This window comes from Myxocyprinus asiaticus, chromosome 21 (assembly GCF_019703515.2).
Source record: "Myxocyprinus asiaticus isolate MX2 ecotype Aquarium Trade chromosome 21, UBuf_Myxa_2, whole genome shotgun sequence".
Classification (NCBI taxonomy): Eukaryota; Metazoa; Chordata; class Actinopteri; order Cypriniformes; family Catostomidae; genus Myxocyprinus; species Myxocyprinus asiaticus.
The window spans coordinates 23,602,151-23,623,470 of NC_059364.1; the positions used below are offsets into that span (position 1 = coordinate 23,602,151).

Consider the following 21,320-nt stretch of genomic DNA (forward strand, 5'->3'; position numbering starts at 1 on the left):
AACATTTAAATAAATGTCCGAATTGAACGCTGGACACTTTTGTCCATACTCCGAAATGCGAGATAATTGGGTGCGACTTACCTTCTCTGGTTAGTTTAATAGGCTTTGCAATGGCAAAATAGGGACAAGAACTTCCTGTTCAATGCCAAACCAGGGAGGGACTCTCTCAGGTGGAAGCGACCGAATGCATAATAATAAAACAAAATCTTGGGTAGGTCTAGCCCACCTTTTTCAACCGGCCAGTATAACATATTGAAATGTAATCTGGGACACTTACCATTCCAAATGAAGGATTTCGCTATGCTATAAAATTGCTTGAAAAGAGAGAGGGGAAATCTACAGGGAGAGACTGTAGCAGGTAGTTGAATTATGGAATACAATTCATTTTAATAACATCAACCTTCCCAATCTTAGATAAATGTAATGAAGCCCACCTGCCACATCGCTCAAACCTTTTTTATTAAGGGGTCAAAATTAACTCCTATTTAAATCACACAAATTTGCTGGGAATAAAATGGCCAAATTTCCAGCTTTCACTGGAAAGCGCCCGGCTGAAAAGACGTTACAATTGACTCTGTATCCTGAGAACTTAGAAAAGGAGCCTGATCATTCGCCGCTGACCTCATAATATTGATGAAACGCCTAATGTTATCAGAAGAGCTGTGGCCCCGAATAAACCCCAATCTATATGTATAAGAGATGTCATAATTTAATCGGTTAGCCAAAATTTTTGACAAAATGTTAATGTCTAGCTGGATCAGGGAAATTGGATGGTAACTCTTAGATTCTTACAGGATCTTTGTCCTTTTTAAGAATCAGATTGATCCGGGCTTGTCATGGTTGGTGGAAGCTTCCCATTCTTTAATGATTCCGTTTAAACTTCTAACAAATGTGGAGCCAATTCTGTAGCATAAGATATAAAAAACTCAGCAGCAAAGCCGTCTGGCCCCGGAGCCTTGCCTATAGGCAAGGCCTTAATTACTTCATCAAGCTCCTCCAAGGTTATCTCAGAATCAAGCTAATTTTTTTGATCCGTTGTCAGTTTAGAGAGTTCTAATGGTTCCACAAAGTTTATTATATCTTCATCAGTGGATGAAGATGAGGAACTATAAAGGTCAAGATAGAAATCTTTAAAAGCATTATTAATATCAACGGCTGAGGTAAATAGTTCACCACCAGCAGATTTCACTGAGGGAATGGTAGAAAAAGACTCTCTCTGCTTTATATATCTAGCCAAGAGTTTCCCTGCTTTGTCCCCCGACTCAAAGTATGACTGTCTTGCCCTGAATAACCAAAACTCCATTATATCTATATTTCAGTCGGGTCAATTCTCTGAGGCCATCAGACGACATTCAACGCTTCAGCTCTGCCTCTGCATTTTTAATATTCCCTTCCAACTCCACGAGTTCTCGTGCTTTGGATTTTTTGATGAATGAGGCATACTGTATGATCTGACCCCTAAGAATCACCTTAAGTGCCTCCCAAGCCACGCCCACAGAGGATACTGAGGACCAGTTGGTCTCCAAATAGACATTGATTTCAGCCTTTAACATTTGTTGGAAATCAGGATTTTGCAAAAGGGATACATTAAAGTGCCAGCTATATGATTTATTTTTCTCCGTATGTGGCAACACCCCTAAACTCACCAGGGTGTGATCTGAGACTAAGATGTTTCCAGTTGAGCAACCAACAACAAATGAAATGACCGACTTAGATATCAAGAAAAAAATCTATTCTAGAATAAATCTTATGGACTGGTGAAAAAAATTTATAGTCCCTCCCAGATGGGTTTATAAGTCTCCAAATATCTGTTAGACCAAGATTTGTACACATCCTGTGAAGCGTCAGTGTTGCTCTGGGGGGCTTGCACACTTGCTTCACTATGATCAAGGACTGAGTCCATCAACAGATTGAAGTCTCCTCCCAATATTACATCATGAGGGGTGCCAGCGGCTTACAATATCCCTTCAAGATCAATAAAAAAGCCCTGAATTTCTGCTAAAACAATAATGACTCTTCCTAATATATCTTTAATCTGTTTGAGACATTTGAATTGTAGATGTTTACTTATCAATGTAATGACTCCCCTGCTCTTACTTGAGCCAGCACTAAAAAAAACATGTCCACCCCATATCTTCCCAAATTTTTGAGCTTCCTACGGGGAAAAATTTCAAAAATCTCAAATTTCTTACCTTTAAGAAAAGAAATAACCTTCCTTCTTTTTATGGGGTGCCCCAACCCATTCACATTCCATGTGGAGAGAGATAATCCACTCATTTTCACATTTGACATTTTGACATATATATATAAAATAAAAAAAAGATTGTGTGTCAAAAATAAAATTATAAAGACCATATTCCAACATTAGTGCAACAGTCAGACCCCGAAATTCCCCCAGAACCAAACAAACAGAAAAAAGGAAAACGTGTGCATTAACCCCATGCACGACAGCGCAAACCAGCGTCCATCCCTCCAAACTCAATCAGTCCACGTACGCTTACGAGAGTCCCCGCAACAACTTTGCTGAAGTCCATGCTTCTATACAAATTCTGCGAGACATAAAATAATATATAAAACAAACTCCAGCCAATAGGCAGAATAAACACACAGAACGTGAAGATTCATAAACAAAACTGTATCGAAGGTATGTTCCTCCACCAAAAAATTCCAGGAACCAGCACAAAAAACAAAAAAAACAAACAATTCCATTCAGTTTCTTCGGGCAGTCAAATGAATCTTCAGTGAGCTGGCTGTTCATGAGTGAAGCAGATAACCTAATCCTCCCATTGTCCTACAAAAAATACTCCACAAAACAAACTCCAGCCAATAGGAGGCATAAACACAAAGAACGAGCAGTTTCATCCACAACTGTCCCAAAGGAGTGTTACTTCACAAAACAAATTCCGGCCACTAGGCGGAACCCAGCACAAAAAGAAACAAAACAGGTGCCCAGTTTCATAGGATGATCGAGTGTATATTCAGCGAGACAAGCTACTTGGGGGCAATGTGAGAAACACACTATGACTTCCTCAGTCAATCGATTTTATGAAAAACATAGTTTGTTGTGGGCATGTAAATATTTTGCGGCCATCCTTAGTATCTGTTCTTAATTTGGCCAGAAACATCAGTGCAGAATCGATCCTCCGTCAATGCAAGAGTTTCTTGGAGTGTTACTACACAAAACATACTCCAGCCGCTAGGCGGAACCAACACAAAAAGAAACAAAATGGCGCCCAGCTTCCTCAGTCCAGCGAGACAGCTCACTCGGGACACATGAGAAACATCAAATGGCTAACTCACCCCATTGACTCTATGAAAGACAATGCTTGATGCGGGCATGTAAATACCTTGTGGCCATCCTTAGTATCTATTCTAAGTTTGGCCAGAAACATCAGTGCAAAAGCAAACTTCCATTGATGTAAGAGTTTCTTGCATTCCTTGAATCGATCATGTTTCACTCTTGTTGAATTTGCAAAGTCTGGGAACAAGAAAATGCTGTGATTTTTCCAAGAAAGCTTTCCTTTGCTCCTCTCCTCGCGCAACACAAGATCTTTATCGGATGATCTCAGGAATTTGGCCAGAATTGATCGGGGCCTGTCTCCCTCAGCGGATCTCCGAGCCGGCACCCTGTGAGCTTGCTCGATTTCCAGCTTGTGGCCTGTTATGTCAAGCAGACTCGGGGAGCACTCGTCCAGGAATTTCACCATATCTCGGCCTCCCTCATGCTCAGGAATTCCAACAATTCGGATATTGTTTTGCCAGCTACAATTCTCCAAATTCTCCAGTTTTTCCAAAACGCGTTGCAAGTCTATGTTGGTCACTAGTGGATTAGCAGCTAATTCCCTCTCCGATGACTCCAGATAATCGATCTGTCTCTCAACGTCCCCGATTCTTGTAACCAACTCAGAGAATTTCATTTCCATCACCGTAATCGATCGACGTGTTACAGCAAGATCCTCTAAGTCTGGAACAACTTTCGTCAGCATCACAGACATGCTCGCCAGTTGCCGCTGGATTTCTCCCGCCACACCATCCAAACCGAGTCCCTGGTCTGCAGGCCTGTCAGAGGTTTCAGCTTGAGTAAGTGTCTTTTAATATCTCCAGAGCCCGAGGATTTTGAATTCTTTGCCATGTTATCTTCAAAGAACAGATATGTAGCAGGGTGTATCGAATCTCACCGGTTTATGACAGAAAAATAACTAGAAATTAGCAAAGTGCGCAGAGCTCGCCGTTTACATGTCTGATCCTCGCATGGCATCACGTGGAACTCCCAACAGTGTAACTTGTTAAAAATATTTATAATTTTTAAGATGCCTTTTATCTGGAATGACTTCCTGTCACACTACACTTATTGCAAGGATAGTCCACTTGGAAGAACCTGGGTTAGAGACCCCATTGAATTAAAGTTTTATGGCTTTTAATCAATGTCTATTAACCTTGAGGCCACATGCAAGTGGACTCAAATTTGACAAAATTAACTTTTAGCATAAATGTTTAATGTACAGTCTTTCTATTCCAGGAAAATGGACAAAATATATTGATGATTCGTGTGCAGGGGCGTGCAATTAACCTTTTCATGAGTAGGGTCTAAATTCCCCTGCAGTGCCCCCTGGAGTGAGTTATTTTTGCACGTGACACTGCATAGCCTGTAGAGGGGGGCAGAGTATAGACAAGTATTTTTTTTTTTTTTTGTTTCTTGTTATTAAAATAAATACTGGATAAAATATAGTAAACGTGAAAAAAATTATTTCATTTTTATAGCTGTAAAAAACAAATGAACAAATAATATCAGCAGTCCGGTTTGTCTATATGCACTATTTGACTTCTCAAACATTGTGTGTGTGTGTGTGTGTGTGTGTGTGTGTGTGTGTGTGTGTGTACATGTTTATACTACATTGTGAGGACCGAATGTCCCCACAAGGATAGTAAAACCTGAGATCACCTACCTTGTGTGGCCCAGCCAGCGGTCACCACAAGGGAAATGGTTATGAAACATACTAAATGATGTTGTTTTGAAAATGTAAAAATGCAGAAAGTTTTTTGTGAGGGTTAGGTTTAGGGGTAGGGTTAGGGGATAGGAATTATCATTAGATCTGTATAAAATCCATAAAATGCATGTAAGTCTATGGAGAGTCCCCACAATGATATAAAAACAAGGGTGTGTGTGTGAGTGTGTGTGTGTGAAGCGCTAATGAAAATAGACTTGGCTGCATGCATCGGATAATCACACTCAATCAGCATGTTTTCACTGTGAGTATACGTGTTTTACACCGTTATAGTGGTGCTTTTGTGATAGTTTGGCTGTCTGTTTCAGAAAACAATCGTAATATATGCCTAAAAAGACTGTTTGAGTTGCTGTTTGTGTGAATGAAAACCGCATCTGCACCTAATAAGTAGATGTAGCTGCGTGCATGGAAAGATCGCGTTTAGATATGATGGCTGTGCATATACAAGCTGTGAACTGTTATTGTGGTACTTTGGTGACAATTTGGCTGTTTGTTACATAAAATAAACATATTATGTGCTTGAAAAAAACTCTTTGACTAGCTGTTTGTTTGACGAATGACAACCACTACTAATGTAAACAAATGGCGGCACGCATTGGAGGAAGATCGTGCTTGATGTATTGACTGAGTATAAGAGCTGTAAACTTTTCATCGTGGTACTTTGGTGATGAGTTGGATGTATGTATATAAAATAAACTTATTCTGTGGTTTAAAAGACTGTATGAGTAACCGTTTGGTGGAATCTAAATTACAGATGCTTGACCAGCACAGCATGTGTTTGCGTAAAAGCCGATTATAATTTGGCAGCTTGTAACGTAACTGGCTGTTGCAGAAAAACATATGTGTGACGCTACTCTGCGGGGCCAAGTTAGGTACGTATGAAAGGGATAAAATGCTTTTTAGAATAAGAATTTCTGGTATAAACTGGACTTTCCACCTTGCAGTTAAAGAGCCAATCACCTTTTTTTTTACAGAGATGTTGCCTGTCAGTTTTCATTGAGATGGTGCATGAGCAGTGTCTGGAACAGCCTGAAAACCTGGTCACCTGGACATTTAGAAACCAAAATATAAAGTCGTAATCTCGTAGTGCACGTAACCCTGTCCAACCGTTTTGGTGATTTTTTTTTTTTTTTTTTTTTTTTCTCCCATTCAAGATAGATAGGAACTATACTTGTATTAATAGAAAATAGTGTGCTGCAGGCTGCCCAGAGGTGTTACAAACATGGTCGCCAAGTGACATGACTTTCATTAAGGAAACTTTGGTAGCAATAGCAAGTTGCAAATCATGATTTTGCTGGGCTGTGTCGTAAACAAAAGGCTATTGGCTACTTTAAGGACACGCCCTTCGATGTCCCACCCCTGTATCAATAGGAAATGTCAACACAGAACAGAAAATTGTATCAATAAAACCATTTCATGGGGTTTTTAAATCTCTCGTTCAAGGTCACAATAGTGACAAAAAGCTAACCCTGTAATCCGGTAATAGGGCTTTCACACCAACACATACATCGCTGGAGATCACCAAATGGCTTTATTATTGGTCGTAGTGGGCATTCCTGCTGCTAGATTCCCAAATGTTATTTGTGTGCTTCACAACTTTTGCTTGTATTTGAATCATGAACAAAATGAATAATGGACACTGGACACAATGGAATTGACAACTCTCGTTGAAAATTAATAAACTAACCCTTTAACTTGTAAAGTTCATGAATTGCTCCTATAGGAGTTTGAACCTCAGATTTGTCCTTTGGTTTATCTGCCAAGCCCAGTGATTTAGCCACTATGCCATTGTAACTTGCTGCCGATCCATCATTTCCTGATGTAATTTTAAACTTTGTTTGTGGCTATATCTTGGCGACATGTAATCTGTAATGGAAGTTGTGTCTAGGACAGGCTTCGCTAACTCCCGGCTCTTTAGCAGTAATTGCATCTGCTGGTGGTAAGTATAGGATTAGTGGGTTTAGATAAATTTCCACTGGAAGGGCCTGTCTTCTGTGGCTTGTTTGTCGCTCTCTCACCATCTCTTCCCCCTCAAGTCCTTTGCTGTGTCTCTCAGTTGGTTTGTTGTTCGTCACGCTCCAGTTGTCCTGCTGCATTCTCAGGGGAGTACCTTAACACCTCAGCAGTGCTGGCTTTCTTCCCTGTAATCTTCCCCTTTTCCTGCCCAGATTACTGTATCAATAACCATCTGCCAGCCCCCTGACACAGCACTGCCCGCTGCACAATCATAGCCCATGGTCATATAGTCCTGACTCATATGTGGGACATTTGAGGCACCGTAATGAAATTACACTGTGATTGCCCTCATCAGTAACCAACAGTTGCGCCTTTGTTTTTCTTGCTTTCTGGTCCAACTCTGGTTCACCAGTGTTTGTCACCAGTGCAAAAACAATGTGGGGAAAAATAACATCTTATGACTGTGTGGTCAAGTTGGTTCCTTTCATCTTTCAGACTACGTCAACATTAATCCGGATCAATTTAAAAACGCAGTTTTCATTTTTGAAACGCTCTCCACACTGCCGTTTTCAAACATTTTCCAAAAGTTGCTCAACCACACTGAAATGCTGAAATTGCTTAAATCCCCTCACTCCACATGCAGAAAAAACCTAAGAAGTGTGGCCCTGCGTCATTTCCATGTACAGTATGAAATGCAAATGACCTTACGCCAGAGAGCAATTCTGAGTAAAGTTCCCGTCGCCTTTGAAGGCTGTACAAAGTAAAATGTATCTTTAACAATGCTGTCAAAGTGGATAGCAGGCAAAACAATGCCGCTACAACATGGGCCACCATCTTCATTGTTTTGGGTTGAATGGATTATATGACTGCTTCACATGACAACATATACAATGGCTTCATCTCTGTTTAGACAGAAGGCCAAACATGGCAAAATGAATGCATTTTCAAACGAAAACGTAATAGTGTGGACGTGGCCCCTTTCTTAGGCTGTACGCATTTTGTTAAACTGTCTTGGGTCTTTTCACTTGCAGCTACAATGGCTAAATGCAAATGATTTTTTTTTTTAAACACAAATAAAAAAAATGACGCTATATGGGTGCACCATACAATCACTCATATTTAGGGTAACACAATAATTAAACTTTTCAACTTTTAAAAGGGAGGAGAAAATGCTACCCATATAATTTGTTTTTGATGTCAAAAGTTGTGTGCCCTGTCAAACTACGTTATTTTGGTGTGATTTTATCAGTCACTTGGTAGAAGCTAAACAAATTAGGCAGATGACCAAACTATGAATGACTACTGTGGTAAGGAGGAGGGCGGGGCCGGGCTGTGATGATGTACGCACGGCCCCTAATCGGGCTAATCAAGCCCACGAGAGGATAAAGGCAGCCGGAGGTGGCAGTTCAGGAGAGAGAGAGCTATAGGCAGCTGCCCTGTATGTGTTTTGTCTTTTATGTTTTAAGTTAATCATTAAATGATTATTTATTGTTAAGCCGGTTCTTGCCGCCTCCTTTCCCTTTACCGTAGGGTGACCATATTCTGGTTTTCCAAAAAGAGGACACCTTTTTTTTTTTCGCTGGGTGGGGGGATTGGGGTGGGGTGGAATAATAGGGTTCAAAACAGTGTTACTATGAATGCAAACTTTAATACAGTGAAAAAGACACTCTATTAGCATAACATAAATATATATAAATAAATAAACATTTTCAACATTCTTTTGAATGTCCATGTACTAAAATAAAATATTTGATGCCATGAGTGTACCTTAATTTACTATTACTATTATTTTGAATGGCCATGGAAAATGGAGCAATGTGATAAGTTTTACCAGGTCGCAAAAAGTAGTCCGTTAATTTACCTGATGAACTTTCACCTTTTGCTGACCCTTTATGCTTCACAGAGCTAATGTGTGCTTCTAGATCACTTGCAACTTTATTAGCAACTGACACATAAGTGCCAGCTTTACATGTCATACATTCTGCTTCCCACGGATCTCGACCTGGACGAAAGCATGGGAATTTTTTGTGCAAATCTTCTGTAAATTTGCACTTTCGTTTGAGCATTGTTTCCACTCAGCTGTCATTTGCTGCTATTGTCAAGCAACTGTTTGATGCCAAACACAACAGCGCTTCACGCGTTCGCGGAGAAATTGACAGGCAGGAATTTGGCCAATAGTTGCTGCAAGCCTCTTATAATCGACCAATTGGTGTGAGAGAATGCGGGACTTACAAAGAGGGGTTAAAGCAATGCAAATATGCGCGCACACACAATGAAGTATTAGACCAGATGCACATCATAATGCAACTAAAGCCGAATCCCGGACATTTTCGCAAATGTAGAAATCCCGGCCGGACGCTTTAAGGTCCGAAAAAGAGGACATGTCCGGGAAAAAGAGGACGTATTGTCACCCTACTTTACCCCGTTACAACTACATAATACAATAAATATGTGTTCACTTGCAACAACGAAAAACACGTGTCGACCACAATGTGTTTTGTGCAGCAATTATTGGCTGCCAAGAGCACAAAACCATTAGCCGCTTTTTTCCACCGTTGGGCCGAACGGTTCTGAGCACAGTGAGGAATGGTTCCAGTAGCACTTCCACTTGAGCACGGTTCTGTATGGATTTCTCAGCATGGTAAGCTAACTGTGCTTAAGTTTAACCGTGCTGGTGTAATGGCTTTAGTACCTGGCAACTCACGATTGTCAACTTGCCATCACCAAGAGAACTCATTATGTTTCTAGGTAGCTGGCAAAATTGTCTATGGTGAGGTTAATAAAATGTAATTAAATATAAATTAAAAATTAAATAGTGTATGTTTGGTGTATCTATGTGATGATGATTGTTTAATTAGTATAATACATCATTCTTCTCCACACCTTTTTCTTCAGGGAGATGATTACGCTAGCTAGCTGATTAAAACTCAAATAATAAATAATTATATTATTCATAGTATTTTGTCCATAAATTATTTTTTTATTTTTAGCTAGTCTGGGAACTTTAACCTTTCTGTGTGTCTGTGTCCGGTGGCATGCACAACCCCTCAGCAAATGATGGTAAACCTCTCACCTTTTTCTCTTTGCTTAACCTATTTGTGACATGGGACATGTCTTTCCTGTGTTTTAGCAAAGTAAAAACCAGAAGAAAAAGCAGTACTAACAATTGGAATATGCGACCATCATCCATAGTGCACTCATTTTAAAGTTAACCTCTCACGCTGTCAGCAACTAACATATTTGTTACATACATTCAAGCACCACTGTAGAAAAAGAAACCATAACCTTGCCAACTGTCCTGGATCAGCAAGAAGCGGCATGGTTTTGCAATGAGAACCATTCTGCCTGATAGTGGAAAAGCAGCTATTGAAATTCAGGACCACCTTTATTTTTCTACATCCTCCTTTCATTATCCTTCCATTTTTTTGACATTCCCAAGACTCAAGACTGTAAGGAATTCTTTTGACACCACAAATTAGAAGCACATCCACTATCCACCTTTGATTAAAGCTGAATTTTATTTGTTTAATTTTCCCCTTAGTGTTATAATACCTTATTCTATACCAGTCTAATGTGTTGAGACAACTATAAATAAGCAATGGTAAGGCTGACTTCCTGAATAGTGTATACATTTAGCCTTTGTGATGCTTTCTAAACATAAAAAAAAAAAATAGTTTTGTGTTTGAGAGGTATCAACATATCAATATCTAGATTAACCAGTGGAGTTGGACTACCTGTTTGTCCAAAAAAAATGGAAGACATGGGGAATATTTGGGAAACTTGTTTGGAAACTGTCAGTAGTAGTGCTGATTAGGCAAGACAAACCCCTAAACCCAAGTATTACATTTTGGAGTTTAACTCATCCTGCACTGTTTGTGCTACAGTCGTAAATGATGCCTCAAACTGTGTGGCTAAGGTGAGGTGTAATTACTTTTATATGCAATCAGTCTTACAAGTGGATAATTAAATGGGCAAAAATCCCATACATTTACATTGATGGAGGGACCTAAGCCATATTTCCTTTTGCCTTAGGCCAGTAAACAACCACCCAGAATACCCTAGCAACCACATAGCAATGCTCTGACAACCACATAGCAATATACTTAAAAAACAAACAAAACAAAACACTCGGATTCGCGTGGCGCCATGCGGGGGTCGGACTTTGCTAGCTTTTAATTCTTTTTGTATCATAAACCGGTGAGATTCGATACACCCTGCTACATAACTGTTCTAAGAAGTCAACATGTCAAAGAATTCAAAATGCTTGGGCTCTGGAGATATTAAAAGACACTTACTTACTCAAGCTTATACCCCAGACAGGGCCGCAGACCAGGGACTCAGTTTGGATGGTGCGGCAGGAGAAATTCAACGGCAGCTGTCCAACATGTCTGTAATGCTGGCGAAGGTTGTGGTGTACTTGGAGGATCTTGCGGTAATAAGTCTATCGATTACTTCCATGGAGCCGAAATTCTTGTTGGGTACAAGAATCAGGGAGGTCAAGAGATGGATTGATTATCTGGAATCATCGGAGAGGGAATTAGCTGCTAATCTGCTAGCGTCCAATGCAGATTTGGAACACGTTTGGGAAAAGCTGGAAGACCTTGAGAATCGTAATCGGTGAAACGAGTTCTGAATTGTTGGAATTCCTGAGCATGAGGAGGGCCGAGATATGGTGAAATTCCTAGACGAGCTCTTCCCGAGTCTGCTCGACATAAGTCATAAGCTGGAAATCGAGCGAGCTCAGAGTCCCGGCTCGGAGAGCCGATGAGGGAGACAGGCCCCGATCAATTCTGGCCAAATTTCTGAGATCATCCGATAAAGATCTTGTGTTATGTGAGGCGAGGAATAAAGGAAGGCTTTCCTGGAAGAACCACAGCATTTTCTTGTTCCCAGACTTGCAAATTCAACAAGAGAAATGTGATCAATGCAAGAAACTCTTACATCAACGGAAGGTCACTTTTACACTGTTTCTGGCCAAACTGAGAATAGACACTAAGGATTGCCACAAAGTATTTACATGTCTCCAGCAAGCATTGTCTTTCATAGAGACAATGGGGTGAGTAAGCCATTTGGTGATTATTTTTTTTTTTTTTTTTTTTTTTTTTTCCCATATTGCCCCCAAGTGAGCTCGACTCCCTGAACATACACTTGACAGTCTGAGGAAACTGGATACCTTTTTGTTCCTTTTTGTGTTGGTTCCGCCTAGTGGCTGGAGTTTGTGGAATAACATTCCTTCAAGAAACTTTTGCATTGATGGAAGGTCGCTTTTGCACTGATGTTCCCGGCCAAATTGAGAATAGACACTAAGGATGGCTGCAAGGTATTTGCATGCCCACAGCAAGAGATGTCTTTCACAAAATTGATGGACTGAGGAAGTCATGGTGTTTTTCTCATATTGCCTCCAAGTGAGCTTGTCTCGCAGAACATACACTTGACCATCCAAGGAAGCTGGGCGCCTGTTTTGTTTCTTTTTGTGCTGGTTCCGCCTAGCGGTTGGAGTTTGTTTTGTGGAATAACACTCCTTCGGGACAGTTGTGGAGGAATCTGCACGTTCTTTGTATTTATGCCTCCTATTGGCTGCAGTTTGTTTTGTGGAGTATTTTTTGCAGGTCATTGGAAGGATTAGATCATCTGCTGCACTCATGAACAGCCGGCTAACTGAACTCTCGTTTGACTGCCTGAGGAAACTGAACAGCTTTTTTTTGTTTGTTTTTTTTGTGCTGGTTCTGCTAGAGGCTGGAGCTTGTTTTGTGGAGGAACACACCTTCGGGACACTTGTGAATTAATCTACACACTTTGTGTTTATTCTGCCTATTGGCTGGAGTTTGTTTTACAGAGTATTTTCTATTATGTAATTTTGCCTCACAAAATTTGTATAGAAGCACCAGACTTGAGCAATCTGTTGCTCAAAGTTGCTGCAGGAGCTCTCGTAGGCGTACATGCACTGTTTGAGTTTAGAGGGATGGATACCGGTTGGCGCTGTCATGCGCACGTTTTTCATTTTTCTGTTTGTTTGGTTCGGGGGGAAGTTCGGGGTTTGATTGTTGCACTAATGTTGGAATGTGGTCTTTATAATCTTGTTTTTGACACAATCTTTTTTTCAAATATGTCAAAATGTCAAATGTTAATATGAGTGGATTGTCTCTCTCCATGTGGAATGTGAATGGGTTGGGGCACCCCATAAAAAGAAGGAAGGTTATTTCTTAAACGTAAGAAATATGATAGTGTTTTGTCAAGAAACACATCTTTTCCTGCAGGAAGCTGAAAAAATTTGGGAAGATATGGGGTGGGCATGTTTTCTTTAGTGCTGGCTCAAGTAAGAGCAGGTGAGTCATTACACTGAACTAAACGTCCTGCTATCCACCCAGGAAAAACATAGCAACCACATAGCAACATGCTAAAAACCACTCGGAACACGTTAGCAATCACATAGCAATGCCCTGGTAACCACCCAGAAAAAACATAGCAACCACATAACAGCATGCTAAAAAACAATTGGAACACCTTAGCAAACACACAGAAATGCCCTGACAACCACCCAGAACATCCTAGCATCCACAGAGCAACATACTAAAAACCATTGGACCACCTTAGCAACCTCATAGCAACACTCTGGAAACCACCAAGTACACCAGCAACCACATAGCAACATGTTAAAAACCACTCTGAACACGTTGGAAACCACAGGGCTCCAGACTGCAACTACAATGGTCGCAAATGCGACCAAAAATAATTGATTGCGACAATAAAATCTAGTAAGTCAGGTTGTGTGCATTCATATGCGGTTTCGTCAGATATCATCTTGTGAGGTATTGAATATATTTTTAGAACGTGCACAACCAGTGTGTCTCGTGCCGCTTTTCACCTGTTCTGTTTCTGACGATCTCACAGCAATACACGCAACAAAAAACCCAGCATGAGAGAGTCATGAACAAATAAAACAGACTCTTTTGAACCAGATCTTTTTCATGAATCACCTTAAAAGTTTGAATCAGATTCACTTTCTCAGTGAATCAGCCATCACTGAGCTCACAACTGGGAGCGCAGACATGTCAAAATAAGAGTCCCATGTGTATTTCGGGCTTCATTATTATTAAAAGTACTGTATTGTGTTCCACTTATTTTCTCCTGGTAATTATTGTTTGGGATTGGAGTAGTACAATAAACTGCATCTGGGATTTCATTCAATTTGCACTCTGTAGCCTCTGTGTCTGGGACCATCTGGTAACAGTAAAGAAAGACTAAGGCAATATTTTAAAACATTATATAATATATATATATACACTATATTGCCAAAAGTATTCGCTCATCTGCCTTTAGACACATATGAACTTAAGTGACATCCCATTCTTAATCCATAGGGTTTAATATGACGTCGGCCCACCCTTTGCAGCTATAACAGCTTCAACTCTTCTGGGAAGGCTTTCCACAAGGTTTAGGAGTGTGTTTATGGGAATTTTTAACCATTCTTCCAGAAGCGCATTTGTGAGGTCAGACACTGATGTTGGACGAGAAGGAGTGGCTCGCAGTCTTCGCTCTAATTCATCCCAAAGGTGCTCTATCGGGTTGAGGTCAGGACTCTGTGCAGGCCAGTCAAGTTCTTCCACACCAAACTCGCTCATCCATGTCTTTATGGACCTTGCTTTGTGCACTGGTGCGCAGTCATGTTGGAACAGCAAGGGGCCATCCCCAAACTGTTCCCACAAAGTTGGGAGCATGGAATTGTCCAAAATCTCTTGGTATGCTGAAGCATTCAGAGTTCCTTTCACTGGAACTAAGGGGCCAAGCCCAGCTCCTGAAAAACAACCCCACACCATAATCCCCCCTCCACCAAACTTCACAGTTGGCACAGTGCAGTCAGACAAGTACCGGTCTCCTGGCAACCGTCAAACCCAGACTCATCCATCAGATTGCCAGATGGAGAAGCGTGATTCGTCACTCCAGAGAACGCGTCTCCACTGCTCTAGAATCCAGTGGCAGTGTGCTTTACACCACTGCATCTGACGCTTTGCATTGCACTTGGTGATGTATGGCTTGGATGCAGCTACTCGGCCATGGAAACCCATTCCATGAAGCTCTCTACGCACTGTTCTTGAGCTAATCTGAAGGCCACATGAACATTGGAGGTCTGTAGCGATTGACTCTGCAGAAAGTTGGCGACCTCTGCGCACTATGCGCCTCAGCATCCGCTGACCCCGCTCTGTCATTTTACGTGGCCTACCACTTCGTGGCTGAGTTGCTGTCATTCCCAATCGCTTCCACTTTGTTATAATACCACTGACAGTTGACGGTGGAATATTTAGTAGCGAGGAAATTTCACGACTGGACTTGTTGCACAGGTGGCATCCTATCACAGTACCACGCTGGAATTCACTGAGCTCCTGAGAGCGGCCCATTCTTTCACAAATGTTTGTAGAAGCAGTCTGCATGCCTAGGTGCATCATTTTATACACCTGTGGCCATGGAAATGATTGGAACACCTGAATTCAATTATTTGGATGGGTGAGCGAATACTTTTGGCAATATAGTGTGTGTGTGTGTGTGTGTGTGTGTGTGTGTGTGTGTGTGTGTGTGTGTGTGTGTGTATATATATATATATATGGGTTATCAGCTGACTTTGGCTTTCTGTCTTGTTTCTGAAAAGCAATCTAAGTCGAGAAATTCTGTTATTTGGCTATTAAAAACAGCCATTAGGCTCCTTAATGTTTCAGTTTAGGAGCCAATGGCTCCTAAGTCATTTTTTTAGTCTGAAGCCCTGAACCACATAGCAATGTCCTGGCAACCACCAAGAAAACTTTAGCAACCACATAACGGTATGCTACAAACCAGTTGGAACACCTTAGCAACCACATAGCAACATCCAGGCAACCCCCCAGAATACCCTTGCAACCACATAGCAACACCCTGACAACCACCCAGAACACCCTAGCAACCACATAGCAACATGCGTAAAACCACTTAGAAAACCTTAGCAACCACATAGCAACACCCTGGCAACCACCCAGAACAGCCTTGCAACCACATAGCAACATGCTAAAAACCACTTGAACCACGTTAGCAACCACATAGCAACACCCAGGCAAACCCCCAGAACACCCTGGCAACCACCCAGTACACCCTAGCAACCACATAGCAACATGTGTAAAACCACTTAGAACACCTTAGCAACACCCTGGCAACCACATAGCAACATGCGTAAAACCACTTAGAACACCTTAGCAACACCTTGGCAACCACCCAGAACACCCTAGTAACCACATAGCAACATGCGTAAAACCACTTAGAACACCTTAGCAACCACATAGCAACACCCTTGTAACCATCCAGAAAAGCCTTGCAACCACATAGCAACATGTTAAAACCACTTGGACCATGATAGCAACCACATACTAACGTCCTGGCAATGACCAAGGACACTCTAGCATTGTTGTTTGCTTAGACAAGCACTGCTCACATATTCTTCAGAGGAGAATGTAAAAATCTAATAAATTTTGGGATTGCGTTTGGTGGTGCTAGCGGCACAGAAATTATAAACTTGACTTTTATAATAAAACTCTGTGAGGAATTTATTTTTATTATTTTTTTTTTTAAACTTGGATGTCTTAAAGTGTATTTAAAAATCTTCTTGTAAACACTCTTTATATCTCATCATGAGCTCGGCTGTTTCACATTTGTCCCTGTTTCCTCCTCGTGTGATTATGGCACACATAAAGCTTATGAAGGTTATGCTTAGACTATTGTGCTAATTGAGTGACTTTCAAAATGTAGATTCCTTCAAGTCTAGCGTTTTCACAGCCTTGGCTAGTGAAGAGTGTCTATTACAATTTTTCAGTGGGGTTGCATTAACTCTAATTCCTGGAGCTAATCTTGAAATAATGCTGCTTAATCACTCTTAATAAAAGAGCGGCTCACCTTGGCTGCCGGATAGCTGCATTATCAAATCTTTGAGCTGTAATTGGTGTCATGAAACCTGGTGGTGGGTTATATCCATGGGGACTAGAGTTTCCCCCCAACTTTATGCCACAATGATTAACCTTGGAGCGGTTGACCTCCATGCTGTGAACACAAACAGGGGTATATCTGCAGCTCTCTGACCCTGAAGAGGAAAATCTTGTGCCAGGAACCAAATACAAACAACTAAATGCCAGGTTTGAGTGTTTGCAGAGGGCTTGAATGATGTCACATGGTGTATAGATTAATGTAGATGTCTTTGGTCTATTATGCAGTGCCTGTGACAGACATACTGCAAGTGACTTTTGCCCCTTACATCCATAAAGCTGGTTCGTGCCACCTCCCCCTTTTTCTCTGTAAAGGCCAAGGTTGTCACAACTGGTCCCTGGAGTCATTCAGCCAAGCAAAGGGCGAAACCCAGCACACATAATTGGAATCTTTTAACCCTCACGGAGCCCTTTGTTATCTGGAAAAACATGGTAAAAAAAAAAAAAAAGCTGTTTATTTGTCTGTTCGAGTTTGCTCTCTTTCCCCCCGAATTCTTGTTTCAGGTTATGTTGCGCTATTTCACATGGTGTCCTATTTTGGCTAATAGCATCATTACATTTTTACACATAATCCACAGAGAACTAGGCAGGGAAACATATACACTCTTAAGTGTACTCAGTTATTTTTTCCTCAGTAAAAAATACTTAAATGGTGTGTTACTTTTAAGATATGTTTCAAATCATGTGCACTCATGCATGAGAGGAAAGCTTCTGTCGGATCAGTTGCCTAATAAAAGATGTTTTATTTTACATGGAGCAATAGTAATAAAAAGCTAAATGGAGCGCAACAAATACAACAGAATGCAGGTGTTGCATAAGGCCCTGAAGAACAGCGAGATGTGGCGCAATGGTCAAAAACGCCATCTAGCACGTTTACATAGAAAAGCAATTGAAAGATGGCACATAGACGCAAAAAAAAAGTTCGGTGTAAACAGCCCCTAATACTACTAACTGTATATCGTAGGGCTTTCACGATTATTAAATTTGGCTGATGATTAATTGTCAAACAGATAATTGTGATTGACTATTAATTGTCTGTTTTAGGGTTATGAAGATTAATTGTCTCTCTTAGGGCTTTCACGATTAATTGTCATAAATTGTCATATTTTTTAAGATGCATGTGTGCTTCAGACACCTTAAGTAACTTTTACATATTTCACTTCAAATATATAAATTAAATAATAAAATAGGGATATTCTTTTCTTTTAATATTTTACATGTTTTCAATGTCAAAATATTTCTAAATACTTAAAATAGTCTCTTTTTGGTCAACTTTAGTTTTGATACATTTTACATTTACATTGTTTTTGGAACTCATATAAAAAAAAATTATTATAAAAAATTATATAAACTATATATTTTTATTATATGATATTATACTATATTATATTATGCAATAGTAAAATATTTCTGTTCTAATTTCTTTCACTTGCTTTTTGATTAAATCCGAGAGCCCTTATTTCTCATAAAGCAAAACCTTTGAGATTGCGACAGGGTTAATATATTAGTAATCCTTCTTCCTGACACTTTCACCCATGGAATAATAATGGCTGACTGTAAATAGCATATTTATCGACAATTGGATTGGTAACTGAAATCTTTTTCTTTTGCCTGCATCCACACCACTTGGTGTCAGTATATGTCCAAGATGACTTCCATATTGGACAATGCTACATGTGAGCAAAAAATACTGAGTGCACCTTTAAAACAGATTTTCAGTAATGCCTAATAAAAACATTAGTAATAGAATGTCTTTCATTCTGTGATTCATTCTTTAGTTCTGGAAAAAGAAATTAATGTTATATAATGTATCCTGTGCTTACATAGTCTAAACAGAGTTTTGAAATGTGCTCTAAATGAAATACTATCATTACTGCACTAAGTCCCCATTAATTAAGGATGCATATGTGCTTTGTTTTGCAGGAGGCAGCGGCTTTTGCACGAGAACAGGGCTTTGAGGTGAGTGGATGGAGGATCACACACACTAAACAGATCCTAAAGGATTATTTTTCAGCTGATAATGAAGTTCTTTTTCGGACAGTGATTGATGTGCTATTATGCTCCCTTGGCCCCCTTGCAGTGGTCGCCATAGCAACCTGGCAGTCGTCATGGTTTCTTTGTTCAGCCAGCACTCTGGCTCACACTCTCTCTCTCTCTTTCACACACACACACACACACACACACTTAGACACACACAAACACATTTTCTCCCCTACTCTCACACATTCTCTTCTCCTCCCTCTCTCGTCCCCCTCCTTTTCTGTTATGACGCATTCCTCCCAGGTCTGCACCCAACATCGCCTACAGATGTTATTTATTGAATTTTGAGAAGGCTCTTGGGAGGAGAGAAAAGAAATCCTTAGGGGCTGCTTTCGATCCTGCCAGTGTACAGGGCAGGGCTGGCAGGTGCTTTTGTTGAAGAACCCACCTTGTTAGCTTCATTAGACTGTGCAAGGATCCACCGTGATATTATCCTCAATTATACCGCACCGCATCCCCCTCATAAATACTGGATCACCTCTCCCTCTAGTCTCAGAATGTGGAAACACTGATTGGCCTTGTTTGCACATAACATGTCAAAATAATATGAGTTATCTGCCTGAATAGCTGGGAAATGCAAATGTTTCTCTGGTGGGGGTGGGGGGGTGTCGTTGCCGTTAAATGTTAATTCATAAGCAAAGTAAATGTGAGTTTAGGAACAGTATGTTTAAATAATTGAAGTGGCTTATCTTTTTTCAAATGCAGAGCTATCTGCCTGAATGTGTTTCGTCTCAGTATGAATAATTGTCTTCCAGGATCATTCAAGGTGCGATAGACGTGACTGGAATGCAAAGCAGATTCTGGCAGCAGAGTAAGTTAGAGAGAGAGAGGGAGAGATGGAGAGCTTGCAGGGGGTGAGAGAGAGAAAAAAAGAGAGGAGGAGCAGTTCGTGAGCCAGGGAGATAGAGGAGGGGGTGAGAGCTTGCATCGCACAGAGTAAATATATAAATGGCAAGCACTGTCACACACTGTGAGTACCTCTTCACTGATTTCACACATGTCATGTTGATTTAGGGCTCAGAGAAAAGAGAATCTCTGACATATCAGTCTTTACCCTGATTTCAGTTGCAGAAATAAACATCTAAACAGAGGATGGCATTGTAGCTGGAATGTAAGCATTTAGTGACAGAACAGGGCTCCAGACTAAAAAAAATGACTAAGGAGCCATTGGCTCCTAAATTGAAACATTAAGGAGCCAAATGGCTGTTTTTAGTTGCCAAATCACAGAATTGCTTGATTTAAATTGCTGTTCAGAAACAAGATAGAAAGCAGAAGAAAAGACAGTTGATAACCCATTAATCTGACGTTTAATAAACAGTATATAGTATATAGTTGAGAAGATAAGTGTGTGTGTGTGTGTGTGTGTGTGTGTGTGTGTGTATATATATATTATTAGTATATAAATTGTTTTACAATATTGCCTTAGTCTTTTACTGTTACTAGATGGCCCAGACACAGAGACTACAAGAGTGCAAATTGAAAGAAATCCCAGATACAGTTTATTGTGCTACTCCAATCCCAATCAATAATTACCAGGAGAAAAAAAGTGGTACACAATATGAATGTGAATCTGATTCAAACTGCTAACCTAAGCTCCTGAGTTCAAACCCTCAGTTCTTTTCGGGTGATTCATGAAAAAGATCCGGTTCAAAAGAATCATTTGGTCACGGCGACTCTCGCGCTGGGTTTGTTGTTGTTGCGTGTGGTGCAGCAAGCTCATCAGAAACAGAACGGGTGAAAAGCAGCAAGAGACACACTGATGGTGCGTGCTCTATAGATGTATTCGATAACTCACAAGATGATATCTGATTAAACCGCCTATGAAAGCACACAAACCGACTGTCACCAGTGGCGACTAGATTTTAAATTATAGTCGCAAGAAATTATTTTTGGTCACATTTGCGACCCTTTTAGTCATAGTCTGGACTGCAGAATTGTTGCAGTCAAGAGAAATCGGCCACATTTGATTTTCAGGCCCAAGCATGCTAAAAAAGTGTGTCGTCAGGGACATTTGTTTTTGATGGTGGCATTTTCAATTTATTCTGACACACCTCCAAATTAGCTGACTTTCCACATCAGCTTGCCTTCAGACTGACTTTCAGGGCCTAGTTACACATGGTTGCTTCATGCGTCTTGATCGGTCATATTGCTGTGCGATTGTACATATGCATATTACATAAATGTGCCTCCGCAAAATGGATGTAAATCCGATCAAATTTTCCTGTGCTTTATGTAAGGGATAATCTAAAGTCAGACGGTTATTATGGCAAAATAAATCCCGACACCCTGAAGGGGTTTATTTTGCGCTAATGACCAGCTG

The 21,320-nt window shown here is 40.5% G+C and overlaps 1 protein-coding gene across 2 annotated transcripts in view; it reads left to right on the forward strand.

Moving 5' to 3' along the window:
* The window catches only part of LOC127412369 (adenosine kinase-like), a 263,864-nt gene that overhangs the window by 206,642 nt on the left and 35,902 nt on the right, over nucleotides 1–21,320 (forward strand). For both annotated transcript variants that reach the window (XM_051648667.1, XM_051648668.1), the window contains exon 8: nucleotides 18,884–18,919. In XM_051648667.1, the coding sequence (XP_051504627.1) occupies nucleotides 18,884–18,919 (36 nt within the window). The remainder of the gene's footprint in view (nucleotides 1–18,883; nucleotides 18,920–21,320) is intronic.